Raw genomic sequence first — 16,271 nt, 5'->3', positions numbered from 1 at the left:
TCATCCAAATCCCAAGCCAAGAAGTGCTATGATAGTTACAAAAGTCTTCTAGTCCTACTGTATTCTGAAAAATTACTGTGGTGGGTTGACCCTGGCTGGACGATAGGTACCCACCAAAGCTGCTCTATCACTGCCCTCCTCAGCTACAGGGGAGAGAAAGCACAATGAAAGGTTTGTGGGTCAAGGTAAGGACAGGGAAATAATTCTTTACCTATTACTGTTGGGCTAAACAGACTTGAACAGGGGAAATTAATGTGCTACCAAATTAAAGTAGGTTAATGAGAAATAAAACCAAATCTTAAAACATCTTCCTCCCACCTCTCCCTTCTGTATGGACTTCACTTACAATTTTCTCTACCTTCATCCCTGTAGCAATGCAAAGGGAGCTGTGGTCAACTAATCACACAACCCTGCCGCTTCTGCCCCATCAGGGGAAGGATTCCTCAAACTTTTCCCCTACTCCAGTGAGGTGGCTGGTGTGGGGTCTGTAGCTCAGACCCAGGAAGCTGTGACTGGTCTGGAGAGATGGTCCCGTGAGGAACTGTCCTCCCGGGACCCTGTGTATTCCCTCAGCCATAGCCAGAGTGCCCTTGCAGAGAAGCTATCAGCTCTTCAGTGATTCTCAGCTTGTGATTTCAGCTCTTGCTCTGCAGGGCAATCTCCAGGCCAGACCAGGAGGAGAGAGACGAGACCCATTGAGCAGTTCCACATGGGGCAGCTTTATTAGTCTGCACCCCGCGAAGGGGAGGCCAGGGACGAGCTCTCTCTGGTCTCATAGGGGCAGAGGGCTAGATCTTATAGGGATACAGTGGGTGGGTGTCAGAGGGTAAAAGCCAATGGGTTAAAAGGATCTGCATAGGGTCTCCTAGAGGATTCTGGGTCTGTCTTCTTCTCACCATAACTGAAAGGTGGTTGTCTTTCCCAGGGAGTTCTGCTGGGAGTTATGCAATCTCCTTATCTCAGGAGGCCTCCCTCCAGGGCAGAGGCTGGGCATACCCCACACTCCAGCATGGGGTCCCTAGCATGGGAGACAGTCCTCCATGAACTTCTCCAATGTGGGTCCATCCCAAGGATGGCAGTTCTTAAAGAGCTGCTCCGGAGTAGGTCCTGTCCACAGGGTGCAGTCCTTCAGGATCAGGCTGCTCCAGCATGAGCTCCTCCCCACAGGGTCACAAGTGCTGCCAGCACACCAGCTCAGAATGGACTCCTCTCTCCATGGGACCACAGGGCCTGCTGCTGTGTGGACTTTCCACAGGGTCACAGCCTCCTCCTGTTCCAATGTGGGGTCCTCTTTCACTCGTATTTTAATGACTATATTTTCAGCATTTCCACTCCTGGAAATTACCTATGAGTGTTATTACAGATGGCAACTTTTAGTCCTACAAAGAAAATGTAAACTGGAAGGAAAGCAAGGGCACTTGCCTTTCTGAAATCCAATCCCCTCCACATGGCAGCACTCTATAGTCTCAAACTTCTTTCCACAGTTGCGTCCTCAACCCCACCACTGGGTGTTTTGGTCTTTTTCTCCCTTCCTTCAGCACTTTAAGTCTGGAACCTTTTATGCAACATCTTCAAGAACGACAAGATTTCTCACAGGCCTCCAAATAACCTCATTGATTGACTGATCTTGTGGCAGATGTAGTAAATAAGGAAATAAACAAGAATTAAGAAGGTTTGAGCTTCCCACAAGCAAGGGAGAGCTAGTGAATCCCATCAAAGAGAACAGGTGGAAGAAAAACTTCCTCCGTGCTGCTTTAAATACACAGGACACAGATTAAAGTCTTTATACACCAGAGAAATAGTAGTGATTTTTCAGGAGCTAGTCTGAACTGTTCTTCCAATGAGAAGGGTAGGAAAGTACAAACTAAATTATTGCTGTGACCACAAGCCGATAATGGAGTATATGGCTGCAACTTCTACACAGTTTTTACTTCCAGAAATAGAGGCTGTGTAGGAGTATGCTATTTTGGTATCTAGCAAGAGAAGAAGGAGGATTTGAAGTGTTCTGACAACCCCCTTTTCCTTCCATTAGAAAATACTGACTGCAAAGATGAAAATATTACCAGAAAACACTGTCTCAAGAGGCTGTCATCAGCATCAGAATATCTAAGAGCCAGATGCTCAGAGCATTAGTTTGGCTTGGAATGGCCTGCTAGACCACAACACTCCTTTTTCAGCTAGTTTTTAGGACACCCTTACAGTAATAGGCACTGCAACCAGCTGACAGCACAAAGGATTTATAGGGATTGTTTGACTTGGCACAAAACGAGACGCAGATGCTCAACATTGTCATTTTTCTGCCAACACAAGAGAATGACTGCACTCTAACAGTAGAAAAAGCACAGAAACAGCTATACTAACAATTGAATTAAAACTGCCTGTAAGAACTGATAAGTAGCATGTATTGTTTATATGTGGTGAGCATGAAAAATGGAACTGATGTAAGAGGAGGGGTTTGGGTTTTTTGCTTGTTTCTGTGTTAAGATTCAGTTGTTATATTGTCATTTCTAATCTGACAAAAAACAAAGCTCAAAAATTAAGTCATATACACCCAGAGCGATCTGTCACTGATGTATTTACAATCATCACAAGGTGACTCTAGAAAACCCAGTGTTATGTACTGCTTCAGACACTGCACCTGTAACCTCCTCTTACTGAGGTTACATTACAACTCTCACAGGTTCAAGCTGCAAACACACTTTGAACAGACACTGAAAAATGGCAGTCTTGCATTTGTCTCAACTTCTATTCTTCAAAGTTCAGGTAAGGATAGACACTTCCCCTTCTGCAGCCACCTTACTGTCTGTTGCTCTAAGGGTTTAGCCAAGGGGAGATGACATGCAGTTCTGTCAATTCAACGTTGCCTAAGAACCAAACAGCAGCTCTTTTTGTCTTCAACACTGAGTCCATCAAACAATAGTTTGTATTAACTCAGGTCTTGCCCTTTTGCAAGTTCATTGCCTTTCAACAACCCTACCCTCCTGTAAGAAATTGAAACTTCCAACCAGGCAGCTGCAGATACAGCAGTAATAGAATTCAGTTAGCTTTGAGTTGCACCGTTAAAACCTAAAATGTGTCTTCAGCACATTTGTAACAGCTGTATTTGAGCTGCCTTACTGAATGCGAAGGTGAATACTCATAGTACTTGAAATTAATACATGAAATGTCCAATTAATTGCTCAAAAACATCTTTGTTAAATTCTTAGAAAAGAATATTTTGATCTACAGAAATCCACCATCCAGCAAAACCAAAAGTTTGTAACAATAGATGTGTAAAATGTATTTTCAGGGCTTCTTGTTGAACAAATAATGAAACCAAGACAAAACATCACATTATCATAAAAACCAGTTTTATCACTTTCACATTTACAAATATACACATTAGTATAGTAACAGCTGGAAAAAGCCGTAGGTCTTTAGACAAGAACAAAGAAAATAGATACAGGTAATTCAGGTATATATTAAAAGCAATAAAATCATTAATACATTAAAGTTTGCACCTACTCCACTGTTCATCCCTCTGTAATCATCTTGTTCAGAGATTGTTAGTTAAAGCAATGGCTGAATAAACAAATTAGATTCATGCAAGAATGACAAAGATACAGCAATTTTTAAAAAGAGATGAGATCATACAGATACAGGAGCAGGGTGCTCGTGAATACAGCCAGGACAGCAGTGCAGCGAATCATGAACAAACAGATCGCACTCCACACAAAATGCATTCTGACACACTTTGCATATGTACACCTGTGTAGGAAGGATAGAAAGGCAAGTCAAATTAGCAAAAATTATCATCATCATAACACTACAGTAGGGTAACAGTTATGTCATCAAGAGAATGTAAACAGACTATACTGGTAGCATAACAGAAACTCAGTGGAATTAAAGCTTCTGACAGCAAGTATATCCACAGGGTTGAGCTCAGGTCACTGTAAATGCTTCCAAATGGCTCAGAGTGGAAGCTTTTTTATGCAGCTCACTAGGAAATTCCTTCCCACACTTCTACAGACTTTGAAGTCTAGAAAGCGTGACTGTTTAACACAGAACTCTACCATGACATTAACTTTCACAAATATTTTTCTGGTCTTTAGGAGACAACACTAAAGGATCATCTCTATTTCTCACACCCCTCAATACAAATTACAATGCCATTCAACATACTTACATTTTGATCTTTTATTTCTCCCTGGCAGCCTTGACAATACCTAAAAGCAAAATTGTATATTTTAACTGAAAAAAAGAGTCAAGACTGTGTAAATCAGTGTTTAAAAAAGATCTCATACACAGTAACAATTTCTGGCAATTATTTCAGCTATTCAACTGAACTCACAGATCATGGAAACTACAAGTGTTTCTTAATGCTAGAGGTGCCCCACACCACCCAAATACTCAGGATCTCCAGTAGCAAGGAAGCTGCTACCAGCTATTCTTATTTTTGTGATAAAAAAATTACAGGATCCACAAGTACACTCATTATCACAATATGATTTGCATACCGTTCCCCCTTGTATTCTTCCAGCGGAACTTCCTGAAAGGCATCTAAAGGAAACAAGTGATGGTACGACCGAGCCAGGTGAGGTGCAGACACTAATGTAAGACCTGCAAATAAAGAGACACCAAAATTGTTACAAGGGAGGATTTACTGAAAAACTTTTCTGTATCAAATAAAGTAAAAAGGAAAAATAATATTTTTAATTACTCAGTGGTTGAGAGCTTCTAAGAATTTTAAAAAATAAAATTATTTGTTCCATTAGCCAAACCTGTAATCCTGTCCAGTTTTAAATCCAAATATAAAGAACAAGCAAATTGCTCACATTTCTACTGAAAAAGTTTAACTCAGTCTTTGGAAATGCATTTACAACACACAGTGGTGAAGTTAAGAAGCTCCTTTTGGCAATGATAGTTCTGCTGTATCACACCACCAGTTACAATGATGCCCTGTTACAAACCTCTACTACAGCCTGCTACACAACTGCCAAAACCATGTCATAGCCCCATTTCAGCTAACACAGGTCTGCTGGTTTTAAAACAGTTGATTTTTGTCACACTAACTAGCATGTGGCTGTGGTTTGGATCTATGCTGAAAACAGGGTTGATAAGGCAGGAATGTTTTCTTTAGTGCTGAGCAGTGCTTACACACGATCAGGCCCTTTCTGTTTCTCACCCCACCAGTGAGTAGGCGTGGGGGTGGACAAGGCATTGGGAGGGGTTACAGTCAGGATTGCAGTCAACAATACACCAACAGAACAAAGGGATATCCCACACCATATATGGCATCATGCTCAGCCTATAAAGCTGGGTGGAGAAGGTGGAAATGGGAGAATGTTCAGGGTGATGGCATTTACTTTCTCAAGTAACTTTTACTTGTGATTGAGTCCTCCTTTCTGGGAGATTCTGCTGATGGGAAGTGGTGAATGAATTACTTACTTTGCTCGGCTTGCATGCACAGCTTTTGCTGTAACTATTAAATTGCCTTTAACGTCGTCCATGAGTTTCCTCACTTTCACACTTCTGATTCTCTCTCCCATCTCACCAGTGGGGAGTGTGTGGGTGTCTGGGGCTGACTCGCCAGCTGGGATTAGACCATGAGAACAAGTTAGCTGGGGCATGGACTGGCACAAACATCTCCATCGCTCACTCACATGTAGTGCAATTGTCCAAACTGTTGTTCTGCTCATCACTGCAGCTGTGGAGAATCCACTGCAGATACATAGGATATCTCCAGTTTACACTATTCCCTTGCTGGAATGGAACTCATGCTGGTAGGAAAAACTTAAACTAGGCTAAAGTGACCCAAAACTATAATTATTTCATCCTCTTTCCAAATACATGCATCTTGGTAATACCTATCATGTTTTAGTCATATGCCTGTAGAAGCTAGGAGAACAGCAGCCCCTCACAATATTAATACTATAAACCATGCTAATCCTTCCTCCCACCCTCACTAAGAGCAATGGGGGGAGGCATCCTTTTGGTTGCACAGTCCATTAACATTTGCAAGGCTTCTGTTTACAACTCTACAACCTGTCATGTGTCACTATGCAGCCTGCCCTTGGGTTCAACTTGGAAATCTCTCATCCACGTACTCCTGGAGGTGAGAGTACATCTGTCCTCTTACTCCAAAGCACTCTATTTCCATGGCCTTGCACTGAGGAGTCTGAAATATGGGTGTGTCTAGTTAAACGAGGAGTCTTGAGAAGTTACCACTCCAGCATGCATCACTCCTCTTTCCCACTTTGCCATAGGTATATTCTTTATCCCAAGGAATATGATACAGCTTTACTGTTACAGGTATAGTCCTGAGAGACATTTGGATGAAGTTGACATCCCAGGTCACAAAAACGCAGGACCCTTAAAGCAGAGCTGGCTTTTAATTACTAAGTATAGCTGAATTTTTCTACCCCTTAATTCTCTTACCACAAACTCCTGATTCATCCGCTCACCTTTTCTTGCTACTTACCGCAGATTTTGCATTCCACAGGAAGCTCACAGTATTTGGCTCTGCACTGAGGACAAAAATATCCACCCAGTGTGAGGCCTGGGTCACTGTTATTTTCCAATTGCCTACAGTAGAAAGAAACAATTCAGTACTTAAGAGATAATACCATGCTACAGAGATAATACCATAACCACAAATCGTGTTATTTACACAACATATCATTTAAAAAGTTACACTAGATTGCATGCAACGGTTTAATGTGCAAGTGTCAGAAAACAATTGATATGGTGAGGTACCAGTAACCACATTTTCCCACAGGAACAGAACAAAGACCAAGTATTTCCATATAAAGGAGCCAATCTTTAAAAATAAAAATATGAACAGTAACTGCATGGTTGTTTCTTTTTAGACATGAAAATATTCTGTATTGACTTTAAAATGTATGTAGTACTTATTCTTTCAAATAGCACGTGCTGTTAGACACTGTTTCCTTCTGAAATTCAGACTCCTCTACCACCCTGGCAAACAATTATTTTTTTCATTGAGAAGTACACTGGTACAGTCATCAAATGAGGCCTCTATTTTAAACTTCCCTTTAAAGTCATGTTAAGAAATACATAAAAAGTACTTTATTCAGATAACATCCTTCCATCTTCAAAATTATCTTTTATAATGATAATAATAATTAAATAATTAAATCAAGAACTGCAAGTAAAATTGGCAGTAATTACTTTTATACCTTGTACCACCTCTGTGTCCCAATCACTGTGTAACAGAACTAAGTACCAGTTACTACCTTCAAAAAGCTTAAATGCAAATTTTAAAACACGTATTTAACAGAGGTAACTATGGCCACATATTAGAGCTACCAATGGAAATAAAATTTCTACTGAGAAGTCTTTTTTTCATATTATTTTGCAATACTTTCACTGTCAAGCAGATTTTCTACATACTGAATAATTAATGTTGAATTCTTATCAGCTCGTTGAATTCTAATCAATGTTACTTACGCCATGCTAAAGGAGGGCTTTGCATCTTGATCAGACAGAGAAGCAATAGTATGTTGAGGAAAACCTGAAAAGAAAAACATCCCATATCAACAATTTTAAACATGCAAGTAAAGTGTCAGCTTCTTACTTCAGTGAGGAAGTTCAAAGATTATTCTAGACATTCAGGCCTATCTCTTTCCCATTTGTTATTGCAGGAGAACTGATACACTCTTGCTAGGTACCAAATTCTTCCTAAAGGTCTTTACCTACATCCACACCTCCCTGACTTTACTTTCCCCCCAGCTGAAAAAATGTCTTTGTCATGGACTTTGTGTTAACTCAAGCACACTGGAGCCCCATTTTTGAAGAAGAGTTAAAAAGAAAATTATGTGCAATGGTAGGAAAGCAGAATGAGCAGCATACGAATATCCACTTAAACTAGTTTAAACTTAAAATAGTTTCTAATTAAGGGGGCAATATTTTTATACGCATCCATCAAGCTTATATTCACCTTCCAAGTGCAGTATATGACAGATGAAACTACAGGACTTTTTGGAGACTGATACCTGTCTTTCTACCATTTATTTTTTACGGATCATGAGAGGTGAGAAGTTGTTTTTCCAACTGCTGCTCAGGCTTTACCTATGAGAAGTAAACCTTTTCAGTATCTATATCTAGCCATAAAAATACATACATTCTTATCTTTGAAAAGGGTGGATGAAAGTGTGAACTCAATGCTCCACCTTGTAGCATCAGAGTTCCTATTCTGGTTTAACTCCAAGCTTAAATTTATTAAGAAACACATCAGGAAAAAAAAAGGTACCTAATCTACTTGTTGAAAGAACACTACAGTAGTGCTCCTAATAAATGTCTACAGCCTCTGGTTCTTAAAATCAATTAATACTTTTAACAGTTGCCTTCTTCAGGGAAAAAAGCAGACGGAGAAACAAAATAGCTTTTCATATTTCATTTCTAAATATTAAATTTGTAACAATTACTGTGCAGTCAGTATTGTTCCACTTTATTGTTTCCAACTTCTGTTCAGTAATTTGTCTCACTTAATAAGGTTTATTTAAAAGCTGACTACTTTGCAGGAACAACATCATGAAAACCAATACTTATTTAGCAAAATAAAAGTTAAAATAAAAAAAAAATCCACAATGCCCTTATTACGCTTCTTACTACTTGCATAGCTTTAACAGAGGAGAGGCAAATAAAGGAGAAGACAAAGCAGATCTTGGGCTAGGAGTTTGACAAAACCATATCCTACCCATTCGAATAAGGGAGCACTCAGAACTTGAACTGGCAGGTGGAGGACTAACATGGTGCATCAGCAGTTCCTTATAATGACTTTCGTCTAAAATAACGTGGTATGTTCCTGCACAAATGAAGAAATGCCTTACTCTCAGGTTGGGAGCAAAAAACAGTACAAACATATATTCCAAATGACAGAAAACAACTTAGGTAGAAAACACAATTTATCCAATCCTGTTCCTATAAAGCAGCCCTATTAATGATACTGAAAACAAGCAAGTTTTAAAATTAGGAATAACAGAATGTTAAATTCGATATGAAAGCACAAAGCTTTTTCTCCAACTTTACACTGTAGTACTCACACTATAATAGTTACCAATGCAGTAATTGATACTAGCATGTTACATTGATAAAGTTCCACATCACATAGCTTTATATGTGGAACACAAGGTTTGAAAATATATGTATTTCTTCTCTCTAGAGCTGCAGCTACCAGCTGATAATAATTTCACTTACTACTGTGTATTTTGTAGATTTAGGAAACCCTTTAATTTTCTGCAAGCACAATGGAAAATACTCATCCTTAAATATCAAAATGCAGTAATGAATATATAACAAATTACTTACTTAATTTTGGTTTAAAATCTGTGTTAGTAATATAACTACTGAACTTCAGATACATACCACCAGTTTCTCGGGCAAGTACTGTACAAACTCGAACTTCAGCACTTAGGCCGATGACAGATACTCTGATCTTTACTGCTTTTAAACACTTCAAACAGAGAAAAAAACATACTCAAGTTCATGTGCAGAACAAGAAATAGTAAAAAGGTTTAAAGTCTTAAATGAAGATTAATTGGTGATGACACTGCAATGCTTGTTTTTCCTCCGGTAGCTTGAATGTTCAATGCAGTAGTCAAACTTCAGTTCTGTACCTTAATTAGATCATAGATGTTGGCTGGATCACATGTTGTCAGACTGCTGAGGACTACCAAAACCTCTCTGCTTGTATGTCCTGGCATGTGCCTAAGGAAAGCACACAGTTAATTTACTTCTGCACACTTAGCTATTTGTATGATAACATTTCCAAGGACCTTAATGCATCGAAGTCAGAAGATGACATGATATGAAGTCCTCTAGAAACTGTGACAAGATCCTTGTCTGAACACCAGATTTTCACCTTCTGAAAGACAAACCTTTCCAGTATCTAAAGTAATTGTGTAGTTGTTACCTAATTGTTTGCTGTAATGAATCCTTTGTACCTTACCCATTCTCACAGGCAAAATTCACTTCAAACTAGAAACACTATAGTAAGTCTTCCTGACTTCTTAAAAACCTCTAATCAGTTTTTAAATGTAAATCCATTACTTTTCATTATCTCTAGTTCTTAGTTGATAACTCTCTTCCAGCTAGTAATTAAAATAGCTTATCATGACACTGATTATTAGTTTTGCTCTGTCAGTGTTTTTAGCTGTAATTCTTTATTCAGTCTTCCATGAACTGGGGTACATCTCAACACCACACACAGCAAACAATTGTTCTGAATCTATCCTACCTGAAAACTGATCTTTCTAAATTTCTAGAAATTGATCTTTCTATGCCAAAACTCTCACAAGATTATTGTGACACAATGCTGTTTCTTTTCCTGTTCTCTTACATTATTAACCCCTAACTCTGTCCTCTCTCATACCTTAGCCCTTCAGTAAAAAACAATTGCAGTGTCTTTCATCACAATATCTACATACCATCAACTTGGTTTTCAAATTTCTTTTCTATAAGAAGCACACCACTAAATACAAGCATCTAGTGGTAGAAAATAAACTTGTGCACTACTAGAGTATTTAACTTAATGATTTGTATTGTAAGAGGACATTAAGTCACCTTTTAAAGACTCAAGTCAGCATTATACAAGATGCTACTTAGAAAAAATTCTGTCCCTGCCTCTCAAAAAAGTCACAATCACGAAGAAAACAAAAAAACCCCATGTATATACTAACTTTAAAGTCTGCATGGCCAAATTTAGGGAATTATATAGAGAAGGCTCTCCACTGCAGTTCATATCCACTGCTTTCTTCAGAGCAGTTACATGCTTTTTTGAGTTTCCTATAAGTGAAAAAAATACAATCAATTTAACTGATAGAACAAGTTAAAGAACTGAAATATTTAAACTGCATATGTAATAAAGTGTACTTGTATAACAACAGCTTTCGAAGTGTATCGGGGTCTCCTCCCCCTGCCATGTAGCCCTGGGAGAGGGGCCCTGAGGGGAGGCACGGGGTTTCCCTGGCCCTGGTCAGCCTCGTTCCCCATTGGTTGTTTTGTGTTCCCCTGCGCGGGCAAGGACCCTCGGGTCCCGTGATTGAGCAGTTCCTCGGCAGAGCCCCGGCCATGCGGCTGGGGAAATAAACATCTAGCAAGGATCTGTCCATAGATATTTCTTTTCCAGAGCCTCCTTGTTTGATACATCGTGTTGCAGTATCCCCACTGTAACTGAAGTGGGACTGGTCTGTATTTTTCCTTAGAAATTGGTATCTTGATCAGAATGCAGAAAACAGACATTTACTCTATAGGCACTCAGTTGCTAGAAAGTTTAGCAGCCAAAAAGAATAAGATCACTGTAGGGTATCATTAAGCACTCAACATGAATGTGACTTGTGTCACAAACAGAAAGAGTTTTATTTCCTCTGTTATCCTCAAAGTATGGTTGAAAGACTGATTAATCCTCAATTTCCTCAATGAAGCCTGCTGAAGTCAAAGAGATTGGCATAACAGCAGGCAGGAACCAAACAGACCTTGACTTCTTAACATCTGATCAGATCTCACAAAACACACAGATTTTGTAACATACAAAATGAACAAACAGGGTAGAAAATTAAATATAGGGGAAACAGAATATATCTGAGTTGCATTCTGGTCAAGACTTGATCACAAACAAGCATGCAATGACAATTCTGGATCAAAACAGATCAAAATAAAGACTATGGTTTCAGACAACTTGCAATAATTTATCTTTTAAATTAAAACAAGTTATGATAACATAACTTCATCTTCAGCAGTGTATCAGGTAGAACTTGTAACATCAATGAAAAGGATAAAAACATCTCAAATTTAAGAAAAAAATACGACCTCCCTACCTGAGAGTTCTGTCATTTTTTCCGCTCTTTTACTCTTGGTTACAATTAAGCCAATCTGAAAAAGGGGAAGAAAAAAAGACAAAACATTTCTTAGGAAGATTTAAAATGAGTTTATTTAGAATTTTACTATACTTTTTTTACCTCTTTATGGACCAGAACTATTTAACCATACAAGTCTATACAAGTTTTACTTCAAGTGTAAAAACAGCAGCACAACATGATGCATCAGTTAACAAACACTCCTGTATTTTCATTACTACTGTGAAAAGGTACAAAAAGGAATATTCTAAAATTCTAAATGCCTGGTAGAAACAGGCAGAAACAAGACTTTCAACAGACTGATGAATAAGGGATGGGAAGGTACACATAAATTGAAAACATTTTACTAGGTAGTGTTATAACCAAAACTACCTTTTAAAATAGTTTTCTGTTATTTGTTTCTTGCATGGTTGTACATACCTGACTAATAGGATTCTGGTCAAAGTACTCTTCAACAAAATATTCCAGTAACTATAAAGAAAAGTTAAGACAGTTAAAAACTAATTATACTTTTATTCCACATGCATTAAGTAGGTGATACTTGCAAAACATCTAGTATCACTAAAAAAAAAAAAGTTGGGTAACACAAACAGGTGGCCTGAGCCTTTCCTTTTCATCCTTCTTTCACCCTATCCCTCCTCCTTCATCCCATGTAACCAATGAAGTGTAGATTTCAGAAATTACTCCCCCCTTATTTTATTTTATTCACTCCTTGTGTTCAAGTTCTAAATTCCTGCCAGTTCAAATGGAGGTTTACAATACACCAAAAAGCACTGATCTGTACAAAACCATCAAAATCCAGGATTTCATGCTTTAGTACTGTTGGAGAAGACCATATAGAACACGATGTACATAGTTCAAGTCCTCCACGATCTACAACAGCAATCCAGTTCAACTCCCATCTAGCATCCTTTCGAATAAGAATTCATTTAAAAAACCCAACTGTAAGAAAAAGATATAAATCAATTCTAGATGCGTAATTAAAACATGTTATCCCCTTATTATAGGCAACACTTAATTTCCACAGTTTCCAAATGTGTCTTCCCATAATATACCCTCACAAAGTGTTTTTACTGTTCAGAAATGCATGTGCAAGGCAAAATAAAGCCACACAGATTTTACTATTCAAAAAACAGGAAAGCAACAGACTAGGATCAGAAGCAAGGAGAAAAATGTAGGGATGAGAGATGAGGCTACGCACATACATGAGCTTGCAATTCTTTTAAATGCAAAATGCAACCAGTTCACAGAGAAAAGGTGGCTTAGTAAGAAAAAAATTTGAGTGCAGGAATACCTTCAGAGTGCAAGTAAGTCTGTTCGGTTTTAAGTCTTGGTCCTCCATTGTTCTTGATCCATCAACAACCACATAAAGATGACGCATCTGCATTTCCACCATATGTGAAAATCACTCACAGAATACATTCATTGAAATGAATTCATTATTCCATTTACTTTAAAAAACCACCACTTCCTCCCTCCAACAGGGAAAGTTCAGTATACTGAGTGGTGCAATTAACATCAACTGAAAAGTAACGCATTTTTTCACTTTTCTCTTAAAATGAAAAAAGCCCCCTCTTGAAAAATGCACACTGTTCTTCTCCTCTCGTGACTAGCTACAAAACATGCATAGTTTGAACATTCATGTCTTCATCTGAAGAGCTCAGCGTTGTACAAAGCAATGTGGTTAATTTACAACCCATTTCCATTATGCTCATTTTTCACGCGAAGAGAAATGGACAAGTCTGAGTGCGTGTGATCTGACTGCTGCTGCCAAACACACCCTGTGTGTCAAACCTCCAACCCTAAATAGCCACGCTTCACATCCACACTGCTAACGAACAAAGAAAGTTTAAAAAGAAATAAAAATGGTGGAAACCACAAAGTTTGGTATGAAGTTTGTTAGGCCACCAGAACTGTATTTCAGATCCAGATGACCACCTCTAGCCAAGCAGTTTTGGACTGAGGACAGAAGAGGATTAAGATATTAACATACCATTCCAAGACGAACTTGTCCATGGTGTTCATAGAGTCTAACAAAACACAGAAGATATTAAGTCAAATTCAAAAGAGTGAATGGCTCCTAAAAAAGAAGTCCAGAACAAATCCAATAATAGACTTCTGGCAAATATGTAGCACTGCAGACTTATTCAAACTGAAAAACCCCACAACTCAATCACAGATTTCACACCTCTCAGAAAACAAATAAGAACTATTTCTTCCTACCAGGTTTAATGAAACTTTAAAATTTTATCCAAATTTGACAAATCTAGTTTTAACATAACTTGAAATAAAGCAAAACTTAAGGATTTTTTCTAGCAATTTTTCTGAAATGTGAAACAGAAATCCGTAACTATGATACCAAAAGCCAGCTTCTGTTGTGATAGCATGAGGGGCAATGTTTTTAACTAAAAGAGGATCGATTTAGATTAGAGATAAACATGTTTTTACCATGAGGGTGGTGAGGCACTAGAACAGGTTGCCCTGAGAAGCTGTGGATGCCCCATCCTCGGGAGAGTTCAAGGCCAGGTTGGATGGAGCTCTGACCAACCTGGTGTAGTGGAAGGTGTCCCTGCTCATGGCACGTTGGACCAAGATGATCTTCCAAGGTCCCTTCCAACCCAAACTATCCTCTGATTTCTGATTCGTATATGAAAAAAAAATGCTGGAAGATTTCGCTAAGCTATGCAGATTGCAACTGCAGTGCTCTGCACTGTTTCATCAGACCTGTAGCTTGCATACGCATGGGATACCTAGTTTGTATACATTCAGTGTTTAGATTAGAGATAAAAATTAATTTTTCACCATTTTATCTGGCATGCACCTGCCCCTCTGAAGGAGAAAGTACAAAAACACATCTTGCAGGCATGCCTTATGCTTAACTCATCCCAGACGACCCAGTTTGAGGATGAGCAAGCCCTTATAACCGACCAGGTCAGTACTACTGGCAGACCCGTGGCCATACCAAATACCTTTTCCTCTTTGCCTTGAAGAGAATGTCCTCGATGGTTGCTTTCAACGACCCGGATTCATCTTCTTTAAGAATTTCCCTACGCAAAACAGACTGTTACGGCGGGCAGAGGAGAGATTTCTCCTCCTCTTTCGCCAGAAAGAAGAGAAAGGTGAGCGGGGAAGAACATACCATGTTCTTTCGTAGCCTCCTTCCCAGCGCTTGGTCCGCTCGGGTTCGTCATCCATGTCCGCGGGCGCGGAGGGCGGCTGAGGGGGCGCAGAGGGAGCTAAGAGGGGTTGTGGGGGGCTGAGGGGAGATGCGGGGCGCTAAGGGAATATGAGGGGAGCTCAGGGGAGATGAGAGGGTTCAGGGGTGAAGAGGGGGACTGGGGGAAGAAGACGGGGGTGAGAGGGGGTCTGAGGGGAGCCGAGGGACACTGAGGGGGTGAGAAGGGCCGAGGGGAATTAAGGGCAACCCAGGGGGACCAAGGAGAGCCGCAGGACACTGAGAGGAGCCCCGGCCCGCGCCCGCCGCTAAGCCCGGCCGCCCGGACACGTCGGCGCCCGCCCCCTTCCGCCTCGGTGCGTCGCCAAACCGTCCCGGCCGCCGCCCGGACCGCGGAGCGACCGTTCCGGGAACGTTCCGCTGTGTTTTCCACAACATCATCGAAATGCTTCGAGTACGGTCATGGAGAGGACGATGCGTAGGGAAGACGCCTCACGGAGACATCACCCGTGCGGACGCGGGAGCCCACGGTGGCGTCGCTCTGAGGTGGTCCCTCGCTCGTGTCTCCAGGCACAGCCCCCAGGGTCATGGCACTCTCTGGCACTTCTGCAGTTAACTGAAGCAATTTCAGTAATTAATAGAGGAACGCAGGAGCCTGGAAAAAACACTGGGTTTTAACACATAATTATGCTCATAGGCCGGTTAATGAAGGCAGCCATGTATCACCCTGCCAGCAAAAGCAAGAAGTTTCAGGTATTTTGATGTTATGTAATTATGGTTTGCATCTACCTAAAATAATTCAGTATTCATCTCATGTCACCGAGAGTTTCCATTTCATAAGCACCACAGCGAGGATTAGATCAGAGCTAACTGCCGATTGCTCTGCAGAGCAATTAAAACTTTACTGGATACAGTGGAAGTGTGCCAAGACTGGGCTTCACCTCCTGAATTACAGGAAAGTTACTGAGCTTCCGTTTCTAAGGAGTCGCATTCTGCATCCAAGTAAGACAATAAATGAGGAAGAAAACATGTAAACAGTAGTAACAATTCTTGAACCAGGAGTGGGGAAAAACTAACACTCTACCCTTCAGCTTGTTGCATTTATCAGGAGCAATGGATAATTATATAATGGAAAGAGAGGAGAAATTAATTAGCTTTCAGTTAAACCTGAAAATTAATTAGCTTTCAGTTAAACCTTCCCAGTTATACCTGGGAAAAATCAATGATTTTTTTGAAGGAAA

The 16,271-nt window shown here is 39.9% G+C and overlaps 1 protein-coding gene across 2 annotated transcripts; it reads right to left on the bottom strand.

Moving 5' to 3' along the window:
- Positions 1 to 3,333: 3,333 nt before the first annotated feature.
- On the bottom strand, positions 3,334 to 15,362 carry GTF2H2 (general transcription factor IIH subunit 2). 2 transcript variants are annotated; one of them, XM_069001388.1, is made up of 16 exons: positions 14,995 to 15,362; positions 14,825 to 14,902; positions 13,849 to 13,885; positions 13,150 to 13,236; positions 12,276 to 12,326; positions 11,817 to 11,871; positions 10,680 to 10,785; positions 9,618 to 9,708; positions 9,367 to 9,454; positions 8,699 to 8,806; positions 7,450 to 7,513; positions 6,461 to 6,564; positions 5,428 to 5,572; positions 4,497 to 4,599; positions 4,166 to 4,205; positions 3,334 to 3,747 (listed from the first exon to the last, which is right to left on the bottom strand). In XM_069001388.1, the coding sequence occupies exons 1-16, from the start codon at positions 15,048 to 15,050 to the stop codon at positions 3,686 to 3,688; spliced, it is 1,275 nt and encodes a 424-aa protein (XP_068857489.1). In that variant the 5' UTR covers positions 15,051 to 15,362; the 3' UTR covers positions 3,334 to 3,685. The 2 variants fall into 2 exon arrangements, with proteins under 2 accessions (XP_068857489.1, XP_068857490.1); XM_069001389.1 differs by lacking the exon at positions 5,428 to 5,572.
- Positions 15,363 to 16,271: the final 909 nt, after the last annotated feature.

This window comes from Aphelocoma coerulescens (assembly GCF_041296385.1).
Source record: "Aphelocoma coerulescens isolate FSJ_1873_10779 chromosome Z unlocalized genomic scaffold, UR_Acoe_1.0 ChrZ, whole genome shotgun sequence".
Classification (NCBI taxonomy): Eukaryota; Metazoa; Chordata; class Aves; order Passeriformes; family Corvidae; genus Aphelocoma; species Aphelocoma coerulescens.
Note: the sequence above shows the minus strand (reverse complement) of the source record. Positions and strands in the feature narration are given on the sequence as shown.

Excerpts from the sequence above, each read along its gene's own strand:
- GTF2H2 (XM_069001388.1), bottom strand. The coding sequence starts at position 15,050 with ATGGATGACGAACCCGAGCGGACCAAGCGCTGGGAAGGAGGCTACGAA. Across the intron at positions 9,455-9,617 it reads ACATCTATGATCTAATTAAG|TGTTTAAAAGCAGTAAAGAT; the intron begins GTACAGAACTGA and ends CTCTGTTTGAAG. Across the intron at positions 3,748-4,165 it reads GAGAAATAAAAGATCAAAAT|GTGTACATATGCAAAGTGTG; the intron begins GTAAGTATGTTG and ends CTTCCTACACAG.